General features: G+C 40.3%; 1 protein-coding gene and 1 long non-coding RNA gene across 9 annotated transcripts in view; one reads left to right on the top strand and one right to left on the bottom strand.

Moving 5' to 3' along the window:
• The window catches only part of CALD1 (caldesmon 1), a 164,518-nt gene that overhangs the window by 123,974 nt on the left and 25,161 nt on the right, over positions 1-15,383 (top strand). For 5 of the 8 annotated variants that reach the window (XM_036230889.1, XM_036230891.1, XM_036230888.1 and 2 more), the window contains 3 exons: positions 6,887-7,033; positions 10,485-11,442; positions 12,699-12,776. In XM_036230889.1, coding sequence (XP_036086782.1) covers positions 6,887-7,033; positions 10,485-11,442; positions 12,699-12,776 — 1,183 coding nt within the window. The remainder of the gene's footprint in view (positions 1-6,886; positions 7,034-10,484; positions 11,443-12,698; positions 12,777-15,383) is intronic. The other 3 variants (XM_036230893.1, XM_036230894.1, XM_036230895.1) reach the window with 1 other exon arrangement.
• LOC118610771 lies at positions 9,254-10,486 on the bottom strand. Its single transcript, XR_004954038.1, has 2 exons — positions 10,249-10,486; positions 9,254-9,638 (listed from the first exon to the last, which is right to left on the bottom strand). It is a non-coding gene; the product is annotated as an uncharacterized LOC118610771 (long non-coding RNA).

Raw genomic sequence — 15,383 nt, 5'->3', positions numbered from 1 at the left:
ATAACAAAAGTACGTATGAGTCATTGAGCCTCCCGATAGCTGACAAGCACATTTTCAACCCACATGAGGTTTTAACTCTTTAAGTTGGATCTCGTATCAAGACCCAAGGTAAGACGATGACGTTGGCAGAACCAAGAATGATGGAAATCGAAGAAAAGTAATTGATGAAGAAGCGGCCCTTCTGAGTGGTTGTGAACCCCGGGCAGTTTTCCTTCTGGGCCTGGACTGTGTGGAGAATATACAGCTGTAAAAAGCTGGGGCAGGATCACGTTTGGGATGGTCTCAGGGACAACCTGTAATCTCTCCTTCGACCAAAGCCACCTTCTCACCCAGGACCCCTTATATGAAAGCGGAGGGACAGTGAGCTACGGAGATGCGAGAATGGATCTTAGCATTAAGCTAATTGTCTATTTATTCAGTCTGTTGAAATTTTAGGCGCAACGTTCTCTTTTTAAAATATAAGAATGTTTTAAAATACACTTCAAGATTAAGCCAATCTGGATTGAATATTAGTGTGGACACAAGACGGGTGGGAGTAGCTGTTTTTAATTACCATTCTCAGGAAATTTTTGTGTGTATCAGGGAAATAATTTTTATAAACTACAAATGATTATCTTTAATAAGTGCATAACAAAATGCAAAAAAAAAAGAAATAAATAAAACGTAGGAATGTTGGCAGAAACAGTGAAGGAAAACAGAGAGACTTCGTAACTTTGATCTGAATGGGACCTCTTCAAGTCTTTCATAATTTGGCCTCATTTTAGTGCCTTGAGCTTTTTATTTTCTCCGAGATTTTTCTCACTTAACCTGTGGATCTGCATGTGTGTCTGCACATGTGTGTGTGCTGACCAGTCACAAGGAACACAAAAGGATTTGAAGGTGACAATTCAAAGTCTGTTCAGTGGCTCTGGTAATCTTTCTATACACCAGTGGTTTTCTGGAAGTGAATTATCAGAAGAGATTCCCAAATCCATATCCACTACAACTATTTTCTGTAGTCTGGTAAACCGTTTCAGGTATGAAAGACTATTCTTCAAATATATGTAAATGTAACGGTTTATAAAATACAGATTCCTTTTTCTGCATTCGTAAAGTTATAGTTACTGTATAAAACATCTTATTAATAAATAACAAAAGTATAAGCCATTATCATATCTTAATTTTTTCTTGACATTTTAAAAGTGCCTTCATTCTTAAAATGTTAGAAACCATTGCTATACAAGATATAGAAGATTAAATCTTTTTTCCGAACCCATTAGTGAGCAGAGGACGGTGTTACTGTACGTTGATCTGACTTGGTTACTAGAAGTGACAAAGCGTGAAGATGTAACTTGGAACAACTACTGTGATGGGCAATCTGACAGTCTTTAAATTTAAATAAACATTCTACTTCACAATATCTACCCCAGAAAAACCCGCGTGTGCATAAGAAGGCATTAACAGTACTGTATACGGTAGAGAAAAATTGAGAAAAACTCAAATGTCTATCGATAGGGGAAAGGTGAAGTGAATGAATGGTAGGATCCCAGACAGGAGATGACAGGAATGAGCTACGTCTTGGCAAACTGATTTTTGAAAAGTCGTCAAGCATATTATTAAATATGTTTTTAATTGTAAAATAATTATATCATATATTACTGCACATGTAAAAAGTAGAACAGCAAGTTTGCAGATCTAAACTTGGTTAGCTATTTGGTTATCCAGTTAACTACACAGAGTAGCACTGTGATTGTCAACATAAAATAAGTAAATTTGTACTCGGTATAAACTTAACGATTCTTTTTCATCTTCTCTGGGTCTTTAATGCTCTTAAACACATAGTAAAAAACAGCCTCCTCATAAAAATGGTTATTGCTTTTTCTTATTCTATTCTTAAACGTGGTTTCCTGATAAGATATCTTGTTTTGTTAACAAAATAACAATGGCCAGCATTTTTACTTGAAAATGTCAAGGATCATGTATTATCATCTCAAATCGGAAAATAGCAAAATGGAAAAAGAGGCAAACTGGAAGGAAATAAGAGCAACATTTTTCAAACCATGGAGAATGTGGAGTGAAAAAAAAAACAAAAAACAAAATAAAACAACCTGTGCCGTAGATGAAAGTTTCCTGGTGCTGCACACGTCTTAGGATGCATTCAGTGGAAAAGATGGGGAAAGAGGAACACAAGTCAGGGTGACAACATGTGCCTGGCTCCAGTGCCTCACCGTGGAAGCTCTGTCACGTCCTCTTTCTCGCATTCAGTCCACATTTCGACCCCGGCCCATCCAAACTAATTCCTCAATGATTAAAGGCACTAATTCCTCAATGATTTCCTTATTTGCCATATCCGCAATACTTTTATTTATTCAGACTTTCTATCTAAAAGGCACAACATGTAACGTGATTACCTTGTTGTTCGAATATACTGAGGCTGTAGTTCTCCGGTCGTAGAGACTTAAAATGTCTTTGGTGCGAAAGCCACAACATTCCAAGAGAGTTTTCCCATTGCATAGATCTGTTTTTTCTTCTCTAATTTAACACCAGAACCTTTAAGCAGTGGTTCTGGGAATGGAAGAAAAGCCAATTCTCTCTACTTTGTTCATACCACTGACAAATAACATCATGAAATCATTTTGGACTTTTGAGATCATTTAACACATTCACACATACGCGAGCGTGCATGCGCGCACGCGCGCACGCGCACACACACACACACACACACACACACACACACACACACTCTAAACCATCCTCTCTTTCTCCAGAATATTTGTTGAGCCATTTTGCTGCCAGCAGCACCGGCCTCCTGCAGTAAAGCCGATCCACCTTTCTCTAAGTGTTCATACCGAGAGATGAGCAAAGGCAGGTACCAAAAAACAAGGCATGATGCCCTGGAGTAAACCTGCTTACACCTAGCATGGGTGGGAATGTCGTGGGTCCTGGTCAACTGAACATTTCATTTAATAGAGAGGTGCTTTCCACATCGTTTGGGGCTACCTGTTCTTTTAAATAAAATGCATTTGATTCAAACTCTAATAAACATGGTTTTCTCTTTCCCAGATGATTCAGAGGGTCTTCAAGTCCTCGCTGCCTCTGAGTCATCTGGGAACGTCCGCCGTCTTTGTAGTGGAGAGCACCAGCAGACTGGTTAATGCCGGCATCTGCTGAGGTTTCACAGAAGGAGCAAATGGATTGTTATGCTTTTATTATAATCCAGTGGGCGGTTAGGTATGATTTTTACTAGTCAGCAGCATTTCAAACACATTGAAATCTCATGTGTGGAAAATTAGAAATGTTAACATTTTGCTTGCGACTCAAGCATAGAAAGCAGAGGCTATTGTGCTAGCATTTGATGGGATTAAGGATGCCGTGTACTCGCCTGTCTTTTGGGGTAAATTCTACTGATGGTGATATTAGCGCTCACATACATTGCCAGTGTTACATACCTTTCTGGATGGCAGTTTGTCAGTGGGCATCAAAAGCCTTTAAAGTGAGCCTATTCTTAAACTCAGAAATTCTAACTTCTGAAAATTTTTCCTGGCTGAGTAATTGAACAAGCGGCGAAAGTATATCTATAATGATGTCCTTGCAGCATTGTTTATAAGAACATAAATGTTGGAAAAATCTCTTAATTGTCCATCAGTAGAAAACTGGTTAAACAGATTGTATAGTACATCCATATAATAACTGTGTACATCTCTACATAGAATACTGTGTTGCTGTTGAAATTGTATTTTGTTAATAGGTTAAAAAGTAGTTATAAATAAGGTAAACTAAAGAAAATTATGTGTGTGTATGTATATATATATACATATATATATACATATATATGTGTATATATGTATATATATGTATATATGTATATATATACACATATATATATGTATATATATATATACACATACACACACACATATATACACACACATATATAACATAAACCCACTTTGTTACAAAGAAAAGTATCTGTGATGTGTAGGAAAATGTCTGGTAGAATACATCAAATATTAATCATGTTTATAACAGAGTGTTGCGATTAGGGAGTTCATTTTTACTTTATCTTTTATATGTTTTGTATTGTCTGGTTTAAGAAAATAATAGGTGTATGTTACTTTTAGGATCAGAAAAAAAATAAACAATTAAGCATTTTTGGTTTCGAAAGAAAATAAATAAATAAACCTGCAGTAGCAGTGCATGGAGAGTCGTTTGCTGTGTGACAGATTGAAAGCTACGAAGCTACCAGGCTTTGAGGGCTGATGAAGGAAGTCTCACATTTGAAGAATTTCCAGATACTATCAAGTCACTTGGCATGAATACAATTTCACTTATAAAGTCAATTGGTATGTTAATGAGCCAGCAACTGGGCATGTTCAAAACCCATGAAGCCATTTTGGCTCCTTTTCGTTCTCAACTTTGAAAGCAATTTTAATATGTTTATTTATCAGGAGGAATAAAAGATCTTTAAAAATCTAGTTCTAGTAACTGCGTAACCTAGGCATGGGCTACCAATGGCGAGCGAGCAGCTGTAAATTTTAAGCTGTACCAAGCGAAGAAGAGTTAGGAGAGACCGTGGCAGTGACCTGATTGTTCAGATTACTCCTCTGACGAGAAATCGAAAAAGAAGAAAGGTGGAGTATGACCTGGACGTGATGGCGAATCGGGTGTGTGTCAGGGCCAAAAGCCACCAACATCCAGCCCCCAAGCACATTGGTAGGTGGGAGAAAGAGAGTAATATCTCAAATTGTCCAAGTATAGTGGGAAATTAAGGGCTAAAAATGAGGTCCCACAGAGGAGGAGAGGCGTTTTGTTTGGAGCATAGAATGTCCCGGATGGGGCTTTTCTACCTCTTGTTTGTCTTGGAAAAGGAAGGTCCCAGTAATAGCCAAGCTCTCATGGCTGCTCCAGAGACCTGGAAGAACGTATTAAGACTTTGTGTTTGATTATCTTGAGGAGCAGTCATTCAGGACCCTGCTGTGGTTAAAGCTGTCTACAGAGAAATAAGCCAAAGGAGGATCAGGCCAAGAATCCAACGATTAAAGCCAAACCACTGGGAAGGTCTTTCGATTGACTGCAAACTACAATGTGATTGAATTAGAAGGGGACATTTGAATCATGTCATGCTGTCGCCTCGAGTTCAACAAGCCTAAAATTGAACCCATCTTGCCTCACAAAGCAGCTCCTCAACTGCACTTTCCTAAAATGAGAGAAATATTACGCTGAACGGTGCCTTTCCATCACATTATCGTTTGATTGTCACACACTTACACACGAGGAAATGTAACTCAGGTTAATAATCAAAGGGCTGCGAGCTAGTGAGAGGCCAGTTCTACGAACCAGGTTTTCCGAGTACTAACCCCATGATACTACCCTTCTTGCCACATTCGCTGGAATAAACCAGTCGGTGACGTTTTCTTTGTATTGTCACTTGAGTATTGCCCATTAGCAGGTTTTAGTAAGTGTGAAGTCAGATTTTCCGAAGTAGCAAAGAGAAAATAAATCAGCCAACCTTAGAAATTGTTCATCTTGGTTTTTTTAAGACACCGAGGTGAAAAAACATTCATAGCATTTGTATTATTGAAGTCAGAAGATAAAAACAGATGAAGTACAGTTCTGCTCTAAGCATAGAAATGCCTGGTGTGTAAATCTAACGTGAGCAAAACACTATCCCTTGTATTAGGTTCACATTGTTGGTGTAAATGTATGGCTCTGCTGTTTTATTTTCTTTCATTTGTAAATTATTTTACCTTTGGTGTTATACAAGAATTATAGGCACGAAATGTTTGCATATCTGAATTTCTATCTGTAGATATGTAAGTAACATAAAAACACTTTAACTCTCTAATGTAATAAGCAGCCTGCTGCACAAGGCAGCTCCATCCCAGCCTGTGGACCCATCAGGCCAATTTGTCCTGGGGCCAGGCAACGCGACCCATGCCTTCCTGGAAGTCTGTATCTCAGTTCGAGATACTCCTTCAAAAGTCGCCAGTGCAGGTCATTAACCATCCAGGTCATTGCCTCTTGAGTTTGGGTATCTGTAGTTCCCCAGCGCCATTCTTTATTTGGGAGTAAGTATTAAGGGAAATGTATCTAACATAGTGATATTCATTGTATAATTTCTCTAAATAGGCATTTGCTTCAGCCGAAACTATGAAAGCTAAAGCTGGGCGTTGAAGGCCTCTGTGCCTCTTCTACCTGCCTTAGCCCTTAGGTTTCTATCTAAATATACACCCGTGGGTTGCCATGATGTGTCCAGCTGCAGGTGGGAAACAAAAGCATGTTTTAGAACAAAAGAGGGGGCCTTAAAGGGAGCCGCACTGGCTTCGAAGCCCACCAGCTGTGAAAAAAAAACTTCTCTCTCCTGTGAAAAGGAACTAAAAGGAAAAAAATAAAATCCAGGCAAAGAGGGTATCCTGCTCTCGATTTTAATTAGCAATTTGGGTTTATTAATACCTAACTTGATTCTCGTCTGACCTTGGTGACAATGTCCACACGAATAATTCACACAACATGCCTAATCTTTTTAATAAGCCTTCCGATTCTTTTTAGTTCCATGCTTTGGATTTCTGCTTCTAAATCTTACATTCTAGTCATCATCGTAGTCAAAAAATCTAAATATGCTAGCACGCAGTCTCTTAAGGCAACCTGCTTTTGTGCAGATTTTTTTGAGTTTAAGTCGTTTGTTTGATCATTGCAAATTATTCTTTGTTGGATGTGTGCTTTTCAGATACTTAAAAGTTTGAACACTAGTCAGATGGGGGCTCTAAACTTAAGGTACTTGTACAACCCTGTGGTTCATTCATTAAGTGGTCAAGTTAGAAGAGGAGTCGGAGCTGATCCTGCCGAGAGGCTGGTGAAGGTGATTGGCAGCTGGTACACTCAAGGGGATGTTTTTGTGACGTTGCAGAATCGCCTACCAGAGGAACGACGACGATGAGGAAGAGGCCGCCCGGGAACGGCGCCGCCGAGCCCGACAAGAAAGGCTACGGCAGAAACAAGAGGAAGAATCTTTTGGGCAGGTGACTGACCAGGTGGAAGTTAACGCCCAGAACAGGTACTATTTTCTTTGGAATGGAGAATTTCTAAGTTACTATCTTAACCTCTCTAATGAATGGGATGCATTGGGCACAGCATTGTCTTCTCAGCCCAACACAATTCTTTTTCCGTCTATCTAACTTGTGTAATTATTTTATACCCATTTTAAGCAACTCATCAGATTGGACTGCCAGACTGGTTTAGACATTAGGACACCACTCCTCCTTTCTCTCCCCTCCCCAAAACACACCTCAACTGAAGAATTATATTTTACAACCTAGTAATTTTTTTTTAATTTATTAAGTATAGTAGGTTATATTTTTAAATAAGATGAACTATTTCCATTCATTCTTTAGGCTATTGCTATCAGTTTTGAGCTGAAGAGTTATTAGTTTAATAGGCCTCTGTGCCTACCAGTAGCAAATAATACCTGAATTTTAAAGTCAGGCATGAATTGCAAATGTCTGATTTTTCCTGATGTATAGACTGGATGATATTCTCTGATCACTACCATATTCAGCAAGGTGCAGAATCATGTTTAATTTCACATAATTATTCAAATAAGCTTATGAGTTTACAAATACATTGTTTTTACACAAGCCCTGGTCAAAATCAGGGAATTCGAGAAAACACTTAATAGTTTCAACTTTTTTAAAAAGGGCTTTTATAAGTTCACACATATAAGTTCACACAGTCCATTATGCTAACAGTTAGTATGTGTCACTTATATGTCCCAACGTGTAGAAAAGATGAGGATGTTTGGGGAAGGTGGAGAAAATAATAATAATTTCAATGTACAACTATGAATCAATTAAATATAACGAAATCACCACAAAAGATCTCGTGAGTGGTTTTGGTTTTAGTTTGTTTTTTATTTTGTGTGTGTTGGGAGAACATTGTTGATAGTTCCTTTAATTTACTCTATCTAGAAAATTCTGAAGGAAAAGAGTTCTAGCCTTCTTAGCCCAAATTTGAGTGGGTACACAGGTTTCTGAAAGCAGTCTTGAAAATGATGGCGGACAAGATGAATTCAATTTAAAAAGCTTATTGGCTAAGTGGCTAAATAGAGACCTTGTCACTTGGTAATTAGATTACCAGTTAGGGAAGAGCAGAGCAAAGGGGATATAAACGTTCTTTGCGGTTCACTGCTTGGCTTTGAATTCCAGCCTTTCGTTAAGCATATTTCTTCACTTAGATGGAAACAAAAATTATACCTTTCTCTTAGGAATGTTGTTAAATTTAAATGAGATAATAAACATGGAAAGTGCACAGTGCCTTGCCCATAGTAAGCACCTACTTTTAACAATCATTAGGAAGATGGGATCCGAGTTTTACAGAGGAGGGCTGCTTAGTCATTCACTGCCTTTTCCCCCTTGAGCTTAAAAATAGCCTTGAGGCCTTTCCTGAATCTGGTTATCAGTGAGTGATCAACAATGGCTAAAGAAGTTATTTGCGATCTGTAGTTTTCTTGCTTTTAAAATCCTACTCCTATTGTGTTTCCCTCCTTTTCTCACATTTTATTATTAGTAGTTTTATTTCATGCTGTTAATGGAACATAAAGTTCTTTTTTTTTTTTTTTTTCACTAAAGCATATTAAGATCTGAGGACATGTGATTTACCTCTGAAATATAAACAAGCTTACTGGTACTTAACTTCTGCTGATGATTGCTGTAAGATTTATAAACAGGCAAAGAAAGTTTCAATAGTCTGTTGGTTTCTTAACTCAAGAGTACTTTCATCGGGCTTGCACTTTAGAATTTGGGGTACCTTTTAAAAATTATTTGAATTAAGTTGATCCAAATGCCTATATATAGAGACATTCCCCTCAAATTCTAAACTACTTGTATTTTCAGAGAAATTTAATCCTTTTATGTCTAATTCATGGAGACGGTGTCCTGTAGCAGCCTTTAAGGCCAAGAAAGTTTAAAATCTAGCCTTTACTCTGCCATTTCTTGTCGTTAAATGTGAAACGTGTTTTTCCAAAATTAAGTGAACTTGAACTTCAAAAGGGCCAAGTTCGGTATGAACCATGAAATGTGATGGAGTTTCTAAACATTGCAAAACATAATCTTCCAACGCTGGCCACAGTCCCTGGTATCACATGACTGGGTTTTTCCTGCCAGCGGAGACCAGCACCGCTGGCTCGGGCGGTGTACAGCATCCTGCAATAGTGAATGAGGTGACGCACGTGGTACGGTTTGGATTTTAGAGATTTTTCTTTTCTTTTTAAATAAACACCAAATTTAACTGTTCTTCGTCTCCTATAGAAAAGGCAAAAGATCCTTTTATTCATGGAAATCTTGACTAAGAGTGTAAATAGCGTATGTATATTAGTGAGGGTAATTTGGGCCGCTATGACAATGAGCCCCCAAATTTTAGTAGTTTAATGCAATAACACATACCAGTCAGTCCCAGTATGGTTATTTCTGACGAGTAGGTAGAACTGATCACCTGCTTTCTTTCCTCTTGTGACTCTGTCATTTCTTAACGCTGTGGAGTCCTCTGATCCAGCCAGCAGACAGAGAGAAAGGGTAGAGAATGCTCCTCTCCTTCTTAATTGTCTTGGTCTGGACACATCAATTCTGCTTACATCCAATTGAGAATTATTGGTCACATGGCTCCACCTACATGCAAGGCAGAGGAGAGGGTAGAAAATACAGTCTTTGACTGGCAATCACTTCCTGTGACTATCGGAGGAAGAACATGAATAGCAGTAGAGAGTTACATGTCTATAGCATGGGGGTCACCTGTGTAAGTACAGCATCTCCACCCTCTAATACACACACCCTTCCTCACAAAGAACTTTGTGTCCCACAAATCCACTTCAAGAATTCTTGGTGACTTGGTGACCTGTGAAAATACTAGACGATGCTAGAGAAATTCATTCGTCATGTCAGTTTGGTCCTTGTCCTAGACTGAGTTTTTTAAGAAGCAGATCCTGAAACACAGATTTCAACACATGTTGTTTATCTGTAAAACGATCCCAGAATACGCTGGCAGTGGTGTGGTGGAGTGAGACAGGAAGGGGAAAGAAACCAAATAAAGATTTCATTACCAAGCAGGTTACCACTGTGGGGATCTGGAGCCTAACTCCACTGAGGACGCTGAGATCCAGTGTGGCATGGGCGCCTCCGGGTTATCCAACTCAAAAGGTGGGGGGAGCGGACGTATTTGCACACTAATGCTCATCAGTTTTTGTTTTGAGGGCTGCTCCCAGAGAGCATTAATACTCACAGCACTTTGGGCACATAGCGTAGACTCCTGTGGCCGGAGAATGATCAAGGTCGAAGATTTGCATAGCTGTCAGTCAAAAGCCAGGCAGGCCTGAACTGCTATGCTGCGGTGGAGGGGGTGTGCATGGGCGGGTACTGCCAGCCTCTGGTATAGCTCCAGTACGGATCAGGCTCCGTGAACCCAGCCGACCGGTTAATCCGCACGCCGCCTTTAGCGTTGTCGTTTCTGTCCTACAGTGTCCCTGACGAGGTCAAGACGACCACCGCGAACGCTCAGGTGGAGGGCGACGACGAGGCCGCGTTCCTGGAGCGCCTGGCCCGGCGGGAGGAGAGACGCCAAAAACGCCTCCAGGAGGCTCTGGAGCGGCAGAAGGAGTTCGACCCCACAATAACAGACGCAAGCTTGTCGCTACCGAGCAGAAGAACGCAGAACGACACGGAAGAAAACGAAAATGCAGAGAAGGAAGAAATAAGCGAAAGTCGCCAAGAAAGATACGAGATAGAGGAAACGGAAATCATCACGAAGTCCTACCAGAAGGATGACTGGAGGGTTGCCGACGAGAACAAGAAAGAAGAAAAAGAAAAGGAGGGAGAGGAAGAAGAGAAGCCAAAGCCAGGGAGCATCAAAGAAAATCAGGTAGAGGCGATGGTAGAAGAAAAAACAGCAGAACCCCAAGAGGAAGCCATGGGAATGACACTGAAAAATGGGCAGATCAGTGCAGACGGGCCTCACACGGAGGAGAGGGAACCAGGCTCAGATGAGGTTATCAGTGAGGAAAAGATGGAGGCAGAAAGGGAAAGGGCGGAGGCAGAGAGGGTCAGGTTGGAAGCAGAAGAGAGAGAAAGAATTAAAGCTGAGCAAGACCGAAAGATAGCAGAGGAGAAAGCAAGACTCGAAGCTGAAGAAAAAGAGAGAGAGAGAGAAAGACTAGAGAGAGAAAGAAGGGAGGCAGAAGAGAGGGAAAGGGTGAAGGAGGAAGAGAGGAGAGCAGCAGAGGAGAGACGGGCAAAGGCCGAGGAGGAAGCGAAAGCTCAGATGGAAGAGCAAACACGTAAAAAGCAGCTAGAAGAGAAAAGTGAGGTGCCCGAGAAAAAAATAAAAGGGGAAGAGATAGAAGAAAAAATAGAAGGGAAGTGGGTCAGTGGAAAGAAAGGACTCGAAGATAAACGTCAGACAGCTGTCCAAAAACAACAGGTACGGTAAACATTTTGCACCGAATGTGTGATGCCTGTGACTTGTGAGAAATGTAATGCACGTCCGATTTGGGACTGAGGCCGCCTTCCCGCAATCCCACGTGCTTGGTCATTTGGCACGCTGTTCATTTTTTTTTTAGGCCATAGCAATACGCAAGCATGAAGCAATTGATTGATGGCTAAATATTCAGTCAACCAAATTCGCTGGGACAACCAGAGAGAAATGAATTGCTCTGGCCTTGCTTGTTATGAACACCAGAAAAATGACTTAACCCAGAGATGATAAATGAGGTGGTGCTGTGTTGACCTGCGATTCTACACCTGCATCTAAACTCATTCCTTTTAACACTTTCCCTCTATCCAAAGGCCTACATGAGGCAAGAGGATTTAAACTCCTCACCTGATCCATGGGTTTGGCATTTAACAAAAATTATAAACATTGGGGTGGGAAACTGACAAAGAAGAATCATGGTCAGAAATAGCATTTTAAGAAGGCACCAAGAAACCCCTCAAAATTAACTGGCAATAAAAGAGGGAAAGAAGCCAATTTGGATCTTTAATGAAAATGTCAGAACCATGGTTTGCCGTCATGTAGACCTGAGCTTGATGTAGACTTGCAGAAAACCATTCATCTGGGGAGGCGTCAGTTTATAATTGACTGGTAATTAAGAGCATACAGTTTGCTTCTTTTACCATCTGGATGACACAAACAAATTCATGTGGCTTGAAGAAGGATGGAAATGGCGGGGCCGGGGAACATTTGTAAGCTGTGGGGTTTTGTCTGTCTGCAAGGCTGCATTAAAAGCACTGTCCTTCACCACCTGCTTGCATGTTCACCTTCCATGCGAGTCCACCTTATTTACTCTGCCAGTAAGTCTGCATTGCACTGAAGTTGTCTTTCGCTCCTGCTTTTTACAAGAGGCTCATGAACACAGCTACGATTGAGATGATCAGGGGAGCAAATGCACCAAGCCACACACAGGGTTTGTAAACATGCACGAGAAAGCACCGGGTCACACTAGATTTCAGGGAGCACGATGGCAGGCACATAAGAAAAAATTGGGGTGGGAAGAAAATATGCCAGGCGGCTGTCTACCACCGCTGGCACGGGGGTGGGGGGACACTTGAGCACCGAGACGGCCAAAGAGAAGTCATCCCACACCACACGCCAAGTGACCTGAGCACCCTCTCACTCTAGAAAGAGCTGGAAAGGTCTTCTTTTAAATAAGCGACCTTCCCATTCTTGAAAATAAAAAGGAAGAAGAAAAGGGGGCTAAAGTGCAACCTAAGAGAGAGAAATCCCAAGAAGACAAGCCTACGTTCAAAAAAGAAGAGGTAAATATTATTGAGAAATAACCTAATCATAAAGCAACAGCGAGCAGTGTTCCATGACACTTCAGATCTGATGATCTCAAAATTGTAACCTCTAATCCAGTGTTTTTCAAGCCATGACTCATGATTCACTGAATGGCGAAATCGACTTAGAGCATCTCAAAATTAATTAAATGTGTCCATCAGCATTTTAAAAAAATAAAATAGAATAGATAAAATATTAGAGGCATTGCAGGCAGTGAGTATTGTATTGTGATGCAAATTGTCCTTCTTAATGTGGGTCACAGCCAAAAAGCTTGAAAAACACTCCTCCGATTAATCTTTCCCGCTTTCTCCTCTTCTAATTGCTTTTTTTTTTTCCCCTTGAGCCATCCTACTTTCCTTTCTATCATGAACTTTTTCCAACTGGCCTTGATTAATGATTTAACTTCTCAAAGGAAAAAACACCCCCACACATCTCAGTAGAAAATGTGATGAAGATGATATTTGGTTTTCAAAAGAAAAATTTGGCAAAATGTTCTGCATTGCATTTCCGAGGCACACACAGGAGCTGGTGCCAGGGTGTTTGACCGGAGGTAAGTGAACAAATAAGAGGACCAGTGGCTGCCGCAGGGAGAATGTCATGATCTGGCAGAATCGAAACGCCGCATCAGAAAGCCTGACCTTGATTAACTATTGCGCTATCGTTAGCCACAAGTAATCTTAGAAACTACAACAGTATCTAGTAAGTTCAAAGTATCTAGTAAGTTCAAAGATCTAGCATGGGCTAAATCTGCTATAGAATCCAGTCCACTGTGTTCCAAAGGCATTATGGAATTACTTTATTCATTTCTCGAAATAATTTGCAAACTCGAATTATCATTACTTCATTTGAAAATTTTCAACGAAAGTCTTCTAAAGAGAATATAAGCATACTACCCACCATAACCTTTGCCAATAAAGGCAGAGTTTGAAGAAACGGGGGATTTTTCCTCTGTTAAACATATATTGTTTTACTAATCTATTTTACACACATTTTGGGTCAGTAAATCAGATAATGCATTTGGAAAGAACAGAAATATCTCTGGCTCCAAAATAGGAGAAATTAGTTAAAGGGAATTTCATATTTGCATACTATTCCACAAACTGATATTTGACTTACAATTTGTTTCACGGGTTTTCTGAAATGGGAATCTCTCACCCCCAAATTTGTATCCCCAGATACTTCTTAACCAGCATATAAAATCCAGTCCATGGTTTCTGGGGCTACATCCAGCAACGGTAGGCCAGGATAAGACTAGACCCTGCCTTGCTCCTGCATAAATCCCAATTTATGATTGGGCAAGAATAGCCACCGAGGACCCATGATCAGGTTGTGGGACAAGCCAGGAGCTTCTTTCTTCCCTCTGTAGCCTCTCATGACAAATCAGAAGCCAAGAGGGAAATGAAAAGATGAAGAATTAGGAAGGGATCATCTAGTTCAATCTCTTCTTTTTCTATACATGGAGCCCACATCCCAGAGAAGTTAGGTGACTTAATCAAAACTAACACAGCTAGTTTGTTGACAGCATGGGAACCCAAACTCAGGTTTCCTGACTCCAGACGAAGCTCTCAGAATGGCGAAACAACAGCTTCTCTCTTCTGCATGTCCAAGGGATATCCTAGATATACACCCTTTGGAGAAAGATTAAAGTTTTAGCTAATTAGGGCAACATGGTAGTGAATAGCCCATCTGTAGTAATTTTGTCAAATAATACCCGAAGAAAGACTATGGAAGGCTCATCAGTAAAGAGGGGGGAAAAAGTACTCCGCTTAGTAAAACATGCATTTCAGGAATAAATGTTCAGAGAATCTGAAGAATAGCTGGAAAGAGGTGAGTGATCAGATAAGGGGAGACCATTTGGGCAGCACCCAGAACCCTAAGTTCTTATGCCTCACTCTTCCTCTGTAGGTTTTTTCAGAACATTAGTGCTTTCTCTGTCTTGAAAAGAGCAATAATGAACTTCCCCCATTTTACACTCACTTTTTAAGAATGGGTAAGATGCTATAGGTAATTTGTACTCCTCGACCCCCAAAACTGTATAAATTCAGTTTACATTAAAATAGTCTCTTATTTTACCATGAGGAACTTGTAACTAAAACCCAGAAATATTAAAGCTAACATCTGCTCTTCAACTTCTTCTGCCTCTACCAATAATCACAAAACCACTTCTGAAGACTAAATTATTACCTGCAGTGGAAGTCAAGGTAAACCCTGGAATATTTCCTATTCCATTCTAATTCAGTGCTTTAATTGACTACACACATGTTCCACAGATGTCTGAGTTATCCCCCTACAGGTAGAGTTATTATGTCTTCTGTCCTCAAGACCCTTGTTACTTACTTAATTAAAATACTAGGGTGGTCATCCTCTGACATCAGCCAGAATCCACTGGGCAGATCTGGCTAACTTGGTACATTTCTTCTTCTTTTCTCTTCAACATGTTTGTATCCTCCATCCAAGAAGAAACTTGTCCTAGCGCCCTGGGCATTTGCCCATCAAAGCCACCCTAATAGTCGCTCTTCCCACTGGGAACTGCAAACAGCCACTAATGCAGCCTTCCAAGAACATAATAGTTTCCAAACTGTAAC

Source organism: Rousettus aegyptiacus, unplaced genomic scaffold (genome assembly GCF_014176215.1).
Source record: "Rousettus aegyptiacus isolate mRouAeg1 unplaced genomic scaffold, mRouAeg1.p scaffold_m13_p_13, whole genome shotgun sequence".
Lineage (NCBI taxonomy): Eukaryota > Metazoa > Chordata > Mammalia > Chiroptera > Pteropodidae > Rousettus > Rousettus aegyptiacus.
This window is presented reverse-complemented; position numbering and strand designations above follow the sequence as displayed.